The following is an 18,480-nucleotide window of genomic DNA, read 5'->3' on the forward strand; positions in this document are numbered from 1 at the left end:
CTTTTGAGGTCACTCAGCTCAACGAAAGTAGATCAGTTTCCCAGTGATATTTTCATGTAAACATGCCTCAGAAGAACCTGACAGTCCCGCAGAGCTTCTATCTATTGAAAGTTGTCTGGTTTTTTTTCCAAATAGAAGACACTTGACATATCAAATTAACAACCCTGTTAAATAATCTAGCTGTAACACTGAACCTTTGATCACTGCACACTGATAAAACGCTTACACTTGAGACTGTTTCAACAAAGATAAGCTGTACTACAGAAGTTATGTAACTTCAAAGTGTCAGGCTGCAAAGTGTAAATTCAAGTCAGTAAGAACTGAATTCCACTGATTAATATACCAAGTTATTTCCTTCTCACATCTTAGAATAAGAGGGAAGATGTAGGACACTCAGGTATTGATTTTCATTTTATGTAAAAGTAAATTTTGCCTTTTTCAAGATGCTACCTATATAGGAGTGCCAACTTCCTCACAGTACCAGCTTATTTTTTACACTGCATAGTCTGAAGCAAAGCAGATATAGAACCTAACGTGGCAGCACAGAATCATATGCTTCAGTCTCTGTATCATGCTGTGCTTTGCATTAGAGATGCCTCAAGTATCTTAGAACACAGATAGGTGAAAATCACCTGAAAAGTCTTAGAAGAACAGGGAAGAAACATTATTTATTCCCTTCTCCCAACTAATCTTGATTGTCAAATTGCAGTTCTTACAAGATCTACTTGTCCTTCTCTCAAACCTAGTAATTCTTAAGCTCCTTATGCATCTACTCCAGCTTCTTCCTACAAATTTAATTCTCAAACAACCCCTCTCTGTAACTTTCAGACTCCCTATTTCCTACCTGGCCTCCTATCTTGTTAAACTGAAGGAATCTACCTCCTCACTCCTCTTTTTCTCACCTCCTGTACAGTTAGATAAGAAAGCTTTCTTTCCCAGCACGATAAACTATACCACACAGGTAACAGAATCTCCTCAGGCTCTAACCCAGTGCCAAGACTTGACAGAGTACAAAACAATTGCAAAAAACAAAAAACAAACAAACAAAAAAAAAAACACCTTAAGTGCTTTCCAGCCTAACACCAAATTAAAAAAGGCATTAAAGAAATCAAGGTGTTTATTTCTATCAGCACACAGGAAAAGTCTCCCCAACACTCCATATTCCTTCAGTAGACTGCACGACCCTGTTCAATATTGCCTCCCTTCAATCCTCTCCTTCCTGATCCCAGAGTAGCTAGCTTCTCTATTTTGGAATAGAATCTTGTGAATTTAGATTCACAATTTGCTATGAATGCTTGTTTGATACTTTTAATATTAATTATATATTAATAATACAATAATGGTAATTTTAATTATGAAGTTAAATGATTATTTAACATAATTGCTTAATGTCATTGAATTTGTTACTGTAATTCTTACCAGTCCCACAAGAAATCAGAGCCAATTGCTCTCACTGCTCTGTACCAGACAAGCAGAAACAGCACGTTCAATTATATTACTACTTGCATCATCATAAGGGATTGGTTGCAAGGTGAAGGTCCGTAGGCTTTTTCCTGAATAAATAAGGTTGCATGAAACTGTTCTGAAAGAAAAGCAAAATTGCTCCTAAATTTTCTTTCTTATAATTTCAGGAGTTGATAATTAAGGTTCTTCTTCTACATACCTTAATTTTTACTTTGACAAGGGAAGAAGTGGAGAAGGAGCCTAAAGACATAGCAATTTACTGTAATTCTGAGCAGTAAGTTTTTTAGAACAGGCGAACAAAATAAAGCTATTCCCAGGTAACATGCATCCTACACTACTGAAAAAGTTTTGCTTCCTACATTACTAATAAGTTTTGCTTTTTTAAGAAAGGTTCAAATAAGTTTAAGATTCTGAAAAAATTAGGTTGTGTTAGTTATTAAAACTCCTATATGAAAAAATACTATTTGTTATTAATCTCCTGCCAAAATTAAACAACTAAGACAGTACTTGATAAGAAAGGGAGAAGTATCTTTCTAGACTGTATTTAAATGCTACATAGTAATTTTTCCCTTCCTTGTGGAGATTATGGGGAAGCATTTTAACTTCTTGCTTCTCCAAAATAATAAATAAATAAATAAATAGATTAATGCAGACAAAAGAAATGATAATGTTTCTACCCTTAGAATAACATGGTTTGCTCCAAAGAACTGTCTGCAGAAATATTCCAAGAGTGGAACCTTCTGTAAATGGAAAGGGCCAATGCAATTATTTCCGATCAGGATTAGATTAGGATTCAATAAGCCCAAAAGGGTGAAGAAGACTATACAGTTATTCATATACTTAAGACCATAACTCCTGTATTTCATATAGAATTTGGTGATGTTAAAAAAATAACACTGACATTTATAAGATTTTTTTAAATTATTTCTTAAATGCACTTAAGCAAGCATGTAAATTTTAAGCTAATTTTATAATAATTGACATAGAGTTGTCAACAACTCAGTAAACTTCCTTGTCTTTGGAAAACTATCAATGATCAGATGACCATATATGTTCCCTGATGATAAAAGCAATCACTGATTTGATACCATTCTTTAAAATGAAGTGTTTAACTATAAAATCTTAAACCATAAAACTGGTCTTCACATTTAAATCTGCCATCCCAGTAGTTCACATTGTATCTGGCTCCCATAGAAATTAGTGGAATAGAGACAATCAAATGTTTCCTTGTTCATATATTTATTGTTCCTATATTCATCTGTAAAGCACAGACACTTCAAGTCTACACAACAAAAAGAAACTGGAAATCTTCTTTAGTTGTAACAGCCCAAACTTCTCAGACCCAGGTCTCAACACCACTTTGCTACAGCAAGTATAGAAAAATTATTAGAAATCTTTGAAAACAGAGGCAAAGCAACTTATCTTCAGTAGTTCTGTTATACTGAGAAAATGTAACAGGAAAAAAAAATCCTCCTCCACATAAGTCTAGTCATTACCTGCTAGGCAGTATAAAAGATTAGAATTCCAAATAGTAAAGTATGATCATAAAGAAAAGTTTCAATTGCTACAACACAAACATGTTAATAAGAATTTTTTAAATTTGAAAGCTACAGAAGTGAGTACTACTTAAAGCTAAAGTAAGTCTAAACAGTTGATTTTTCCAACCGTGAAGCAAGTAAAGTACTTTCCATCAGAAGTAAACAAAATTCTGTGCATTACTCGTTTTATCTCCATGTCAGACATGAAGCCATTTTCTGGGAAGGGAAAGGAATATAGAGAACAGTATATTTAGCAAAATTCCAAAAACAAAAGACCCATTTTTTATGCTCACATACCTAAATGCAAGATATGGTGGATTAGATCCAGACAGCAGTGTCCTGTATGCTTCTTCTGGTGTTTTCTTCAAGTATATTACCTAAAGGGAGGAAGAAGAGGGGGTGAAGAGAGGGGGAAAAAAAAAAAAAAAAAAGAGTCCTGAGCTTGAAGAGTCGTTAACTATTTGCAAGTTTCCCCCAAACTACTAAATTTTTCAGAAAGTATATACCATTACAACCACTCCTAAGTGGTCTGCAGGTCAGAAAGACATACCCACATCATATGAAAGCTTAAAAAAAAAAAAAAATCAAGAAAAAGGGGGACTTCTATCGTGTAATCTGTGTATACTTTTCAAATCTCATATTTTAATTGGGAGACTTTAAGACAGATGCAACACTGCATTGAGATGAAAAATAAGCACCTATACTAGGAGCTGTCTGCCAACTTTAGACAATTCAGAACAAATATTATCATAGTAGTTGACAAAGGAAATGTTTCTTTACCAAATCTCAATGGAAACATTTCCAACATAAATATTTTCTGATTCCTAATTGTGAAACGACTCTTTAGCAAACAGGACGTCAAATTCAGCCAGTCAACCTGTTACTATGAGACCAGCTTATAGCTAATGTAGCATACTAAAGCAAGGCTTGTTCCGATATCACTAAGCACTATTGGATCCACTGGCTCAGCACCATAGTAAGCAATCATAAGATGAAATCACCTCATTGCACTTCAAATATTATTTGTACAGTAAAATGGCTCATAAAATAAATCCAATTAGGAATACATACTATACTATCTATACAGAAATAGATATCCAGTTTGGGGTGATATGTTTGCAATATGTAAAGTATTTCGAAACTAAGCAACATAATTTTCCTACACATTTCTCTGCAACTCACCTTACAGATAGGACTTACTTCCACTCTGAACATTTAACTGTTGAATATTAGGCATTAATAATTATTTCGTTAACGAAGACATAGGTCCTGATCTAAAAGCTGTGATATTCAACTTCTGATCTTGAGCACATAGAACCAGAAGTAAGCAGCGGTCATTCTCAGAATGCTTGCAATTTGTGTTACGTCTAGAGTTGTATCTCAAATTCATAGAATTCTCAATATTCTGTAGGATGTCAAAATAGCAGAAAAAATTTCTTGTGTTTCTTCCTCAAGCACAGACACAATAGATTGAAAAATAAATAAATAAATTGCCAAAGCAAAACAGCCTGAAACTGTGATGCAATGTAAGATCCAACCCTGTTCAGATGCATCACTGGTTTTTGTGCCTTTTTTTTTTCTTCAAACTAATACTGATTCCTCTGCTTTGAACTATTGGTCTAATTTGCAGTTAAAACTGTACACAAACTTAATTGCTTCCAAAAGAACACCACAAATTAATGATAGTTCATTTTTTTCTTCTTCTAAAAACAATATATACATATATACTGTTAGAGTATTAACTGATTCTTTTTTTGTTACAATAGACAATGTTCTCCTCCTATATCTACTATCACTACTTTCTCATCAGTTTTATCTGTACAAGACAGACTGAACATTACAACCTTTCAAACATTTTTTCCTGACACATCCATTCTTGTGCTCTAAACCTCCTGAATAACCACGTGGTTGACAGAAAACCACTGCTGGGATGCTATGCAGGCACACGGGATGTAGCAATCCTAGCCACATGCACACTGCCAAGAAAATTAATATTGTATGTCCTAAGACGTTGACAGAACTGAAAGGGTATTCTGTAAGTTTACCCCAACACTCTTCCATCATATTTCAGATACAACTTGGTTTCATCTTCACTCTCAGCTTCTATTTCTGAATTAAAAGTACATGGAACAGATCCACGTTATCAGCATTATGTTACCATGAGAACTCTGAAGCCAGTGTAGAGTAATCTGAAGAAAGGCGTTGTTTGAAACTGCAAAGAAGTTGCACATGCTTCCACAACTGAAAAGCCTTTGTACTTGCTTCCAAGGGAGGAATTACTAACTTGAACAGTAGTGTAATATGCTTAGATTAAGAGAGAACAAGCTCTTAAAGATCCAGGTAGGGCTCAGAAATGTAATCTATATTTTTTAACTAGGGAAAAACACTCCTGCAAAAGGCAAGCAAATGATTGAATATGCCTAATTAGTTCACCATTTCTCAGTCTCATTTAATCGGATAAAATTACAGAATTTGACAGCTTTTCCCTGGCATTACATGAGGCTACTAAAGGTACTAAATAAAAGCTATCAGTACTAAAATATTCTCTTTAAGTAATCATAAGAAATACAACCAGCCCACCTGCTATCTACAAGAAAAAGGAAAAAGAGCTTAGTGGATCTCTTTTCAGAGCTTGTCATGGTTAAGTGTTGTCTTTCACCAGGACTACTCAAAAGACAGATTTCAATACACTGATCAAGTTCTGATCTTAGAAGAACTGCAACTGTATGGGTACAGACTAGTATTACTTCTTCCACAGGGAATGCAGAACTTATCAGATATCAGAGCATACAGACAAATAGGGGGTCCTTATTTTCAATAAATAAATAAATAAATAAACGGTAGCAAATACCTTAAAATTATGGAAAGAGACATTCTCCTTCTCCACCCCTGCCCAAATCATCCATTTAAGACATGAAAATACACACTATCCTCTTCATGATTTCACTAAGAATGATTTCTTTGCTGGTAAGTGAGGAGTCAAGCAATTTTTTCAGTATAAATTAGTCAAACCTACTCCCTCTGACCCCCCACCTCTCCCCCACCCATCTCACAGTTTCAGACAAAAACCTACTTAGCACATGTTGGGTCAAATCAGGCAACTCTAGTTTTGGTAGGTTCGTGAAAGTACTTGTACTTTACAGTATTTTAAAACAAAGGTTTTATTATTATTATTATTATCTTCTGTGGAAAACTGTATGAAAGAAAAAAAAGAAAAAAACTAAACAACCCTAAAAGAAGTCTCCAAATGGACTTAGAGACGAGCAAAGTAATAATAACATTCTCTGTAGAATCTGATCAGACTTGGCAGAATTCAGTATCACTCCATGTCTGACAGCACACTTTTTACGCAGTAGTCTCAGCAATTTAGCAGTTCAGGGTTCCCACATGCAAGACCAGTGAAATCTTCACATTCTTCTATTCCTGAAAGACTTCAAATATTTGTTCTCCTTAATCTCAGTTAAATGGGAAAAGTAATTCTTTCAGAATTCTGAAGAGTGAGGACATTAATTTAGCAACTGGATATGATTAATCAAATGTTTAGAAAGCCTACTATAAAAACTAAAATTTAGAAAATACATTTTTGTGATACACAGTTTGCAAACAACAAGGGTATTTCAGTTCAACTTGTTTAAGAACTGTTTAATGAAACACTAATTTGCATAAGCAGCACTGGAAACCCACTCCTAGAACATGATCTGCTATTTTCCACGTTTCTATTTACACTTAATATTTTAACACCAGGACAAATAAAACAAGCATTGTCAACTAACTTTCACACATTTATAAAGTTCAAAGCTTTAAGACTTTCTGGCCTCAGAAACCATATGTAATCAAAAATATGTCACATGGAAGATCTTCAATCAAGGAATATATACATAAAATGATCAAATCAACTATACATAATTCCTTCACTGAAGATATGACTAGGTTATTAGAAATCTCCCTGTTATATAATCCAAGTGTACAACTAATACAGGTGACTGAACAAAGCACTTAAAATGCAAATAACATTTCCCAAAGGTGAAATGAATATACTCGGATTACAGAACTTAAACTTCTGTAGTTATAAACAACAAAACAGTGATCATAAAAATCAGATTACTAGATGGTTTATAAGTAACTTTTTAGAAAACCCATCTTACAAATTTATTGGCATTATAATCAACTACTACAGAAGAAATGTGAACAAACACTACACTAGCAAGTCTAGTAATGCACACCTACTGAGGCAATTCTGTGTTGAAATTTTTATATAATATCAGATACCTTTGTGCAAACTATTTTCCAACACTATTAAATTGAGATGAATTGAAAAGTGACTGCGCTGCAACTAAATTGTTTACAGTTAATGGACTTTTTTTTTCCTCATTGGCAGCACCATATTAGTAAAGAATTACTCTAAACACATTGTACCTTCAAATAATAGGAAGACATTTAAAATATCTACTAGTCTTTGACAGGAGAGTCATGGTATCAAAAACATGTGGATCACTTGCAGATGTCAGAAGTTTTGAGAAATAAGCAGCTTAACATACACTAAGCTGGCTTAAATGTGCATGCAGTTCTGGCACACTAGTTTACCTTGTTCTACACATAAGGCTCCCCTCTCACGAGTGATGTGCTACCTGGTACTTTCAATGGAGTACATGTACCACAATCACAATATGGTACATATGCTATGTGTTCCTCATCACAATTTTCAATAGACTGATTTCTAACCCCTGCCAGTATGCATCCTTATCTCCTTAGTTGCTGAGCACTTCAATCAAGTTAAGCCTACCAAATACACTAGACTGTTCCAGTTTTTAAGTCTTAAATACTGTAAATACAGAATAGCCTTAGCTGATGAGTTCCCTGCTTGGAGACCTACCTTATACCTCCTTACCTTTCTGTTCCTAAAGCCCACCTCTGCAAGAAGATCTGTTAACAAACAGGAGCTCTCCTTGGATCTAGCTAGTGCTGATAAGGTTCTTTTAACCTACCATGCACAGACACCAGAAAATGCTAGTTGTAGTCATTCCAAGTCATCTAGGATGTATCAAGAGGTCAAGGTAGGATCAGACAAGAGCAAACCAGTGAAAGTAATTAGATGCTCAAATCTATATGTGCCAAATGAGTGCTCTCCCTATAGATTTAATTACTGCAGCTTTAAAACATTATGGGAATCTATCTAAATACAGAAGTGGATATATAATGATGCAAAGAATCATTCCATTCAGACTTTTTTTAAATTTCCCTTCCCCTTCACCCCAACAGTGTTACCTGTCTCTTCAAACAGATAGTATTCTTTCACATATTGATCTAGTAAAGCACAAAGTTGAAGGGACATTACTTTATGAGAAAACTCATCAGCTTATAAGATATACTCCCAATTTCAGATGCTCCTTACAGAGAAGTGCTACACATATGAATATAGAACACAGAACTGCAACTTAACTCCAGTAACAAGTATAACGTTGCATGCTTGCATTCATATCGTTAACTTAAAATGTTGTTTGTTTGCCACTTGTTTTTATTATTCTTTTTGTAGATTTGTTCAATCCAGTCTTCTCCTAAGGATTAAAAATCTACCCCAAATATTTTTATATTTTAACCTGCATCCATCTTTTTCCTTATCCTTCTCTTTAAATAGATCTTCTCTCTTGCATTTACATGCTATCCCCATGCTCATAGCAAAACGCCTCATTTAATTACAAGAATCTGCAACCTAAGGACTTTCAATATGATTATATGTGTTTTTTCAACTTCACTTTCAGCATGAGCTCAGTCCTGAAAGACACATACACACAGTTCTCAGCCTGACTTAACTGACACCCCAGAAGTCAGCTGACCATGTGAATGTCAGCTCAGGACCAGGAGCTTGCTAGTTCAAACAGTCTATCAGTGTAAAGCATGTTGTTGCAAAACTTAAGTCTTCCATAAGTGTGTTCCAATTCTGGAGAGAAAAGCAGGAAGGTGAAAGTTCAAGTTTGAGCTAGACTGCTATAATAACAAGAGCAGCTGTGCAAATCTCAGTTTGGGATTATCAAGATTTCTGTGACATCATAATAAATAAGGTTTGTGTACCTAAGATGGCCCTGTGTTTGCTCATAATCTGTAATATTAGAGGGCTGAAATGCATCAGGTCCTCAATTATTCTCGTCAGATAGCAGAAATTAAGGAAAAAATCAGAATAAACAAAATGAGTCTGGTCTAATGACAAAAGCCCTAAGAGAAAGCTTTCTCCCACCCCAGTACGAACCCCACTATAACCTTAAGATGTAATTGATCCTAAGCCTGGCAATTTTAGAGAAGGAGTTAGTGATTTGCATTTTTTGACATTCAAGGAAGTGGTGTCCTATAGGAAGCATGTATATGTTGCAATGCCACTCCTTGTGCAAGTAAATGGAGTTAAGTGCCAACCACAAGCCTTGTCTAAAATTCAAATAGCAGAATACCGACTTCAGGGGCCATCCCTTGGGATGTTAATTTAGACAGGAAATATTTCTTAAGGAAGGTTAGAAGAGCACATGCAACAATTAATACTTACAGCATATGCACCAATTAAAAAAGCTGCATTTGCTCGTTTCCGCTGGTCAAAGCTGGTATAATAAACTATCTTCTTTCTTGACAGACTGAAATACTGTTATAAAGAAAAATAATTTTTAAATAATCAGACAGTATGCTTACTGAGATTACATTTTAAATATCCTTTGAGGTGTTACATTTCCAACACTGACACATAAACGAGAGCTTCTTAAAATTAAAGGAGAATAAAGTTACTGATTTCATGGACTTCTTACGTTACAGGTGACAGTGCAGGGAAACATTCACTGCTCCAGAGCAAATATATTTCTGCACAGTAAAACTAATATCTTATTCTAAGAAAACAGTCAATATGAAATGCTTCGTTTTTTTCCAAATGTAAATATTTGAACAATAGCTTAGGGATGCTGTTGAAAGGCACTGCAATTGTCAGACTCACCTGTGTGTTAAACGTCTTTAGTACAAAACTCTATGGAGAAGATAAACATACTCTTTGTTTTCTGAGGAAAAACTCAAACTAAACAGCAATCTTTTTCTACACTACAAGCAAATGGGGAGACAGAAAACATATTTTGAAAGCTTCAGTAACAAGACTTTATACAAAAAAACTGTGCAAGTGAAAAAGCAATAACAGTATTTTTTTTTCCTGGAAGGGAAAAAAAAAAAAGCTAGGAACAGAATAAATTAGTAAGTCTTTTCTTAAGAAGAAGAGAAGCCTCTGTTAGAGTTCTGTGGACAAAACTCCCATTGAGAACAAGACCAACATGCACAAGAACAATAAGGACAAACTGTAGCTTTAAATAATTGCGCTGAAGAGAGAAAACTGCCATTTATAAATGGCAAACTAGACAGTTTACCACAATTCTAAAAAATTACTTTATTTCATGAATTCTAATTACATTTTACAACATTATCACACATTCTTCCTGTCGATTTCTGTGGTGCAATAACTGTTTGAGGAAGACACGACAGATGTACTAGACTTTGCTCTTAAATATTTGCCAGTATTTTTACTTTTTAAAGTTGCACGTTTTTATGTAGGTTGCTCACAAAGTAATGTCTCCTATTTATTTCAGTGGAAATAACAGATACAAAGAGTACAATAATACTATTTGGTAGAGCAAATTCTCAGCTACAAAATGCTATTTTTCAACACAGTCTCCACCACTGGCCAGTTTATATGGATGAGATGATTGAGACACTCCTCGCTTCATGGAGTGAGAGCTGTGCTAGGTGTAATGGAATACTGTCTGGAATGCTCAGCCTTACTGCTGAGCTGACATCCTCCCCGATGTTGTGCATCAACATAACGAAGTTAAAAAAAAAAAAAAAGCCCACACCAAAAAACATTACTTTCAGAGCAGCCCTTAGGAGAACTCCTCTACTCCAATGCTACTGTTACTCAAGTCCAGCACTTAACTCCTTAACACTTCAAGTTTACTTTCTTTCCCTACCCCTGGCACAGATGACACTTGGGGACAGGAGATAATGTAACCATAGCAGGATTGTGTTTTAGTTATCTAATTACTACCATTATATTTCACTTACAGAAAAAGCTCACTTTAAATCATGTAGCAAATTTTAGGATTGCTTAAACTGCAGAATCAAATTTTGCACCTCCAAAAAATATAGAGCAGAAATTCAGGAGAGAACGGCTGTATGCATTACAGCAAGATTCTTACTCCCACCCCCACAGAAATAGTGTCTTTCAGATCAATTCTAACTGTGCATTCCAAGCTGGTCTTGTTACCCACAACTTCCATAGGCAGACAGACTGTGAGAACTAATGCAAGTGAGTGCATCTAAATAGGACTCCAATTGCCGAGAGGGATGATTACTACTGATTGGAAGAGGTCATATTTTGAGATCAACAGCAACACCTCTCTGTGTATACACAAACATACAGAGCATAAGTACTTATTTAATCAGTGCAGCTTTCAATTTTTATTAAAACTTGTCAAAATTTTAAGATTCCTCCTTTCTTCCCCCTCTTCAATTTTTTAATTTTAGTGTTCTCTAACTGCAGTTCCACCCATGATGCGTGGGTGGGATAACATCACAGGAGTTATGCAACAGTGACAGAACTTCAATTATAACTTGTTGACTACTACTTATTTTAAAGCAAAGTTCTTTGTAACAGTTTACAGTTCACCTGACATACTACTTGAAAGTGCAAAAAATATATGCTAGTTGCTAGCTATCCAGAAGTAAGTTCTACTCAAAAAGAGCATATTTCATACTTTATTTTACAGAGCAGACTTCTCTGTAGTACACATACATAAAGTCAGTCCAGTCCTGAAATAGTTCTGTATTAGCAAGATGGAAAAGGTGATAGCCCACCTTAAATGCTCCCTAAACAATAAAGTGAAAGCAGAGAAATATAGCTGCTTAAATTTAAAAAATGCAAAAGCTTAATCTTTATGAGCAATACAACTTTTTGAAATATATATTTATTTAAATCCTAAATAAAGCTTTAACACAAAATTGAAAACCAATGAAATTAATCACTTACATCATAGCAGGCAGAGGAAAACTGCATCAGGATAGGACCAGTCACTATTTTTGTTTACCCACTAGTTACAGAAAATCAAAACTTTACAGCAAATGCTGCTAGACTAACTTGCTGCATGCATGAATGCTTCTATTAATGCCAATGCAAATTCTTGACTCAGTTACACTTGATATCAATACTTAACCTATCCAAACTAGGAAAGGAAGATGCTGATATTCTGACCAAATTTCATAACATAAATCTAGTTCTGGTTAGCTTCAATGACAAGTGTTCAGGACAGCTGTTAAGGTTTTGTTCTGTGAAATTTGCTTGTGTTTTCTATTGTTTGATTATTTTGTTTTTGAGTGAAGAAATGTCTCCAGAGCTCCACCTGAACATGCAGATTTTCTTTCCTTTGATACTGCACAACTCAGAAGCATCAAAAACGTTTCAAAAAAGACTCACTATGAGACACCTAAAGAACAGCTATAGTTAAGAGTGATATAGTAATATGGTTGCAACTCACACCTTAATGTTTTAGAAGTTGAAACTGTGAAGTACCAAAGGTATTTTTCTTTATCAATAAGATTTCAGTAGAACACAAAATGTAATAAAGCAGTACCTGTCAAGATATTTCTCAGAGGAATACACTCAGAGACAGTCTTTTTAAATAAAAGCAGAAGCTATATGAGAAGTGTGGCAGGTTTTGTTTCAGTCAATAAAATTCACTGGTGTATGAAAAAATTCCAGAACATTTTTTTCCCACTTTAAAATTACCTTAATTTTATAATAGATTAATTTTTGCTTCTTGAAGATCTCGAGAGAGATTTACTTGCATATTTCCACAAGAAAATGCTGTAATAAAATTGGATCCATACAAATACTGCTTAAATTACAAATACTGCTTACACACAAAAGTACTCATAAATAACATTGAATACAATGCTTGCAGACTGGCCATGGAAAATCATGTATTAAAATAAAAGCACATGCAGTCTGCCTCAAAACCTCAGGTGTCCTAAAGGAGCTGCTTACAATTACCACAACAGTTAGCACATAAGAAACGTTAGTTCCACAGTCCATAGGCCAGCCAGAATCTTCCCTTACTGCTTTTCCATCTTCAGTGACTCAAATCATCTCTAGGCAACTCTCCCTCTCTGATTATGTCTGCTTCTTAATTTATTGAGTTTGTGTAAGGTTATATATGCTTAGAACACAGTACTTTAAATAATTTTATGATATCAGATTTCTTTTAAATGAAAGAAAAAATAATTTCATAATTAAAAAAAGGAAGGAAAAAAAAGCCTTGACTAAGCAATTACTAACAGAATTCAAAGAGCAACAGGAAGATAGCATTGCCAAGCATTTTCTCTAGCTGTTGTCTCAGCTAGTCAATATCATCCCCATAGCAATCAGCAAAACATCACAAATGAGGACAGTAAGGTTTTCCTGTAAAACACAGCTTCAGTGTTTTACTTCAACAACAACAAAAAAGATATTTGAATAAATTCTTCAGGTCTTTAGAACATAATTATTCACTGCTTTTAAAGTCAGTCAGCATAGAGATACAATAGTTTGAAGTATTTGTCTGTCATGGAGTAAACCTTAAAATCAGGCATTTCTCCCTCCTCTCTGCCTCCCCAGAAAGGAGAGGTGGGAGCAGAAAACTGCCTCCTCCATGCTTCATCTCTCTACCAAAACGAAATAGATGCAGTTGAAAGACTTAGAGAGGAAGTTTGTGGAGTTTTGTTTGTACTTTAAACGAGATCTTACACTCTCATTTCTCCTGCTTCCAATTATACAATTTTTAAACTTAACAAAAGCCTTCCAAATCAGTACATTTCTTTTGTGATACCATATCCACACAAAAATGATCACACCTACTGCATATTTTCTGTGCCACATCTCTTGCAAAAGCTTTTCATTAGAAAAGCATACGTGGTGTACTTGACTAGTGAAGCTGAGCAGAATTATTCAGTAGTTACCTCTACAGTACACATCAGATGCATGCTTCAGCCTGTGGATGAAACCCTTTCAAGCCTACTTACCCACTGCAGATATTATCTAAATTAAGATATAGAGTCTTGTACATATTTTATGTATTAGGGAAGCAAAGTTTACATTAGCAACTACTGGCCTACCTCAAAGGCAGTGGTAATCAGGCAAACGAATCTATCCATGCCAAAGATTCTCACTGCTCAGGTGGTATTCCAAGCTTTAGCTGTTTGATTTCAGGTATTATTATTATCAACCACTGGTTGCACTATCAGATTACCCTTTTCTACTATATATCAATACTTTAAATTAACCTATTTGGAATTAACCTCTGGTAACAGTAATCAACAGCATCGCCTTTCCAGCTGATCTACTTGAGATTTCTCTGTCCTGCTCCTGACAATCTGTACTCCACACCTAGCACTAAGTTTGCTTTTTTTTTAACTTGCAAAAAAAACATGAAAGTCACATTAAAATAACATTAACTACTGTTAAGCCAACTCTGCAGATGTCAGAATTACTCACACAGTTTCAACTTGTCTCCCTTGTATATTTTTCTCCATTAGAGTATATGAACTTAACAATATCATGATTACATGCCATTTACAACTAGCAGCTTGCCTTGCTCTGGGCAGGTGATGCAATAGTGAAGGCATTTTGCCTTCATACTGAATCATTTAAAAAAAAGTTACAGGGCACTTACTAGTCATGTTTTTATTTTCTGGCTGAGTTGCAAGTCTTAGTGTTTAGGGTCCAGTTTGAAGGAGTTCTAGTTTAAGTACAAAGCATAAAGCCATGATTGAACTGTGATACATAAGAATATATTATGTCCCAAACTGATCATGGTCTGTTTGAAGCTATAGAAACAGAACTGATGGAACAAATCCCTACAGACCGGAGGGATATTCCACATCAGATATCATCACGCACAGTAACAAAACCAAGTAGTAGTCTTTCCAAAGCAGCCATTGCTTACAGATTGTTCAGGCAGTAGTCTGATGCTGTAAAGTGGTAAGCAATTACCTTAGCACCAACCTAACTGTTTTCCCTCCATCTTCCATTGTATTGCCCTACTTAAATTGTCTTTAACTCAAACCACAAGTTTTTATTGGTTTTGCTCTTCAGGTTCTCTCCCCTGTCCCAGCTGCTGCTTGCTTAGTAGATGGCCAAGATCAACATACACCAGGCTTATGGCTTTATCACAGGACAGTATTGTTAGAACAAAACTCAGCTGATGTGACCTCCCAAAATAAATGCTGCATGAACATATTCTAGATCACTCTCTAAAGGAAGGACAAAAACTTTGCAGTCAAAAGAAAAGCTACTGTGGTATCTGAAGAAGATGCTTACATTTTCTACATCTATAGCAGAGCAATATTGCCTTAAATCTAAAACAGGTGGAAGTAGAAGAATAAGGTTTCTACAGACTAACTGAAGTAACTGCAAGTACTGTAGAAAAAAGAACCATTTTTCTGAATGTAGAAGACCTTTCTATAACACCATTAATACAAGCAACATTCCATTTAAATGAAAGACCCTAAAGTTTAAACTTTTTGATTGAGTAAGATTTAAATATCGTGCTTTTGGAGATCACACTTTGTTTTTTTCATAGGAGACAAGGATGAGCAGGGATGTTTGTTTTAGTATCTATTGTGTTTTGATGTTCTTTTTCTTGGGGGGGGGGGGGAGGGGGAGGGTTTATTTGGTTTTTTTGAGTTATTCATACCAACAGATCACCTTAATAGCTGAAAACCCAAGAAATACAGCCATACTATTCCTTGTTATTTGCTACTTCATTACAAAACTAAGATTATGAAGATGAAATCATCCTTTAGTACCTCACCTGATAAGCAACAATGATGTTCCTTTTTTCATTCTTCATAAGTAAGAGAATTTAGAGCAAAGAAGAGCCTTAAACTTATTAGCAATTATCTATAGATAGCAAGTACCTAATAATCATTTTCAAAGTGCAAAACAAGTTCTAAGTTTGAAAGCAAAAGAATATATGAACTATATTTTTTAAACAAAGCTTACCTTTAGCTTCTTATTTAGTTTACAGCAGTATCTGTATAACATTGCCAAATTTAAAGGTCCAAAATCTGCATAGAAACTTTGAGAAAAGAAAAAAATTGTTACTTATGCCAAATAGCTAAACAAATTTCAACAGGGATACTGTTAGCTAAACATGGATAGCTAAAACTGCACAATAGTAAACTATGGGGAATAGTGAGTAAACAATATATACAGTGCATGACATAAACCCTTTATTTCAGCTGCTGCAGTTACTGAAATTTAAGCCTACTTTTTTTTACCCATCTTCCATTATCCCAGAGACTACATGTTTATAGATACACACCTTACATGGAATGCTTTATTGCTTTTCCTTTTGTCCCCCTAAGTCCTCTTGTTTCTAAGAAAAGTTTTTAGAGTTTATCATTTTTTCATGTTTTCTCATTGTTCATCTCTCCTAAATTTTTCTTAAATATCCACACACCCCTTGAGGCAGCAACAACTGCTGCCTGTTGGATAAGAGATTACAGCAATAGTCCATACAGGAAAATTATTGCAACAAATAGAAGTTTCCTGTAGGGATTCACAGTTGCTCTTTCTCACTAATCTTAAGTCTTTGGAGGCCTATTACTTTTTTAATATCCCTTCCACACACACATTCTCCCAAACAAACAAACACCAAAGCCAGGTGAAGAAGAGTGAATTACATCGACTTGATAGCTGCCCAGATGGACCGCTCTGCCTGCCACTCTGATGAAATGCCAATATCTATTTTACAGCATCACATAACGTGAACGTGCTCATCCCTGGCAGCACAAAACATTATGACAATGAGCTACTGCATTTAAACATTAGGTGTGTCAAAGACTATGCTGCTCAACTCCTAGGACTCTATTTGTAAGTTCACAGGACATAAGTAACAAATGAAAATTTTAGTGGCAGTAACGCAATCACTAATTTTTAGAACTCCTCATCTCTTCTTAAACAGGGCTGCCAGATACTATCAACAGTTGCAGCTATTTAAAAATCAGAGCTCTCCATTCAGTTCTTAATAGAGATTGAATGAAAAAAAAAAAAGAACAAATATGATTTCAAAAATAGTAATTAAAAACTGGAGCTCTAAGGACATTGTAGTGAACATGGCTTCTAGAAAAGCTCCATAGGTAGCTGGTTAACATCTGTTCTCATTCTACAGCGTTAACATGTCAAAACAAAAACAAAGCCTTTGCTCTGGTATTACCTTCAGAGTATTAATTCACTTGCATGATGAAAAAATAGAACTTGGATTTTAAGATTATTTTGTGAAAAATACTTGAAAAAAAAATATTGCAGAGGGAAAAAACAAACTGTGGAACACAGAATCATAGGATGGCCTGGGTTGAAAAAGGACCCCAAAGATCATCTAGTTTCAATTCCCCTGCTGTGAAGGAACATAATAGTTTCTAATAAGCTTTGATCAGCATAATGATATAACTGAATACACAGTTCATCTAAAGTGCAGAACTATAGCCATGCTTTAGGATAAGTTTCCATTACTATTCATTTGCTAAAACTACAGCAGTATGAACTCATATCCACTTCTACTTTTCTGAATGATTAAACAGAAGCACAGGAAAAGCAGATTAAAGTAAATGCACCAGTCAATTTATCCACAATAGACAAATTACCATTTTAATAGATGTAAATAAAAGATGCATTTATTTAATTAATCTAAGTAGTAACAAGATATTTTTAAAAATTAAAGCTACTCAGATTCTCATCCACTGTGATTTTCCATCATTAGCTACCATTAAGCACACTATGCTTTTGTTAATATAGCAGGAAAAAAGAAGTATCAATATTTAATACCCTGGTATTGCTACTGTTTGGCTGATACTTTTCAAAACTCAAACACAATCAGAAAGAACAGGCATTTTAGTCAGTCATGCACCACTACTGTTACTCATACACATACATACACACACACACACAAAAAAAAAACAACCACTGGCAACTCCTCTAATTCCTTTACACAACACCACGGGGCAGTATAAACAAGCCAAAACAAGGCCTTGACTTCACTGATACAATGCTGTGATACATGCATTAATAATTTTTTCACTATGTCTTTTAACTGGAAGAAGCTGAAACATTCTTTTTAAACGGGGCTAAGTGAAACAAGCGTTTCACAGTTTCTCAAATTGAAGAGTTCTCTGACAGATAACCTACAGCTCTGCACTGGCAACTCCTACAAAACTCTTCAATTTATATCCTTAAAACTGAATACAATGTCTGACGTGTAAACAGATGAGTTTAATCCTATCCATGCCAGTTACTTTTAGAGTAACAGGCTGTTTTTGACCTTGAATTCAAGTCACTTAATCCCAAGTCAGACAGCGGATTTTCTTCTTAAGAACAGAATTTTGAGAGCTAAATATAAGTGAAAGATGGGAAATTGAGGGGTGGAAATAAGCA

The 18,480-nt window shown here is 34.9% G+C and overlaps 1 protein-coding gene across 1 annotated transcript in view; it reads right to left on the reverse strand.

Annotated features, from left to right (window-relative positions):
* CDC14A (cell division cycle 14A) overlaps positions 1 to 18,480 on the reverse strand; it is a 55,462-nt gene that overhangs the window by 29,184 nt on the left and 7,798 nt on the right. The window contains 3 exon segments of the mRNA XM_065742389.1: positions 3,300 to 3,379; positions 9,535 to 9,627; positions 16,051 to 16,126. Of these exon segments, the coding sequence (XP_065598461.1) occupies positions 3,300 to 3,379; positions 9,535 to 9,627; positions 16,051 to 16,126 (249 nt within the window).

Source organism: Cyrtonyx montezumae, unplaced genomic scaffold (assembly GCF_038088225.1).
Source record: "Cyrtonyx montezumae isolate F1298 unplaced genomic scaffold, pur_monq_1.0 scaffold_1, whole genome shotgun sequence".
NCBI lineage: Eukaryota > Metazoa > Chordata > Aves > Galliformes > Odontophoridae > Cyrtonyx > Cyrtonyx montezumae.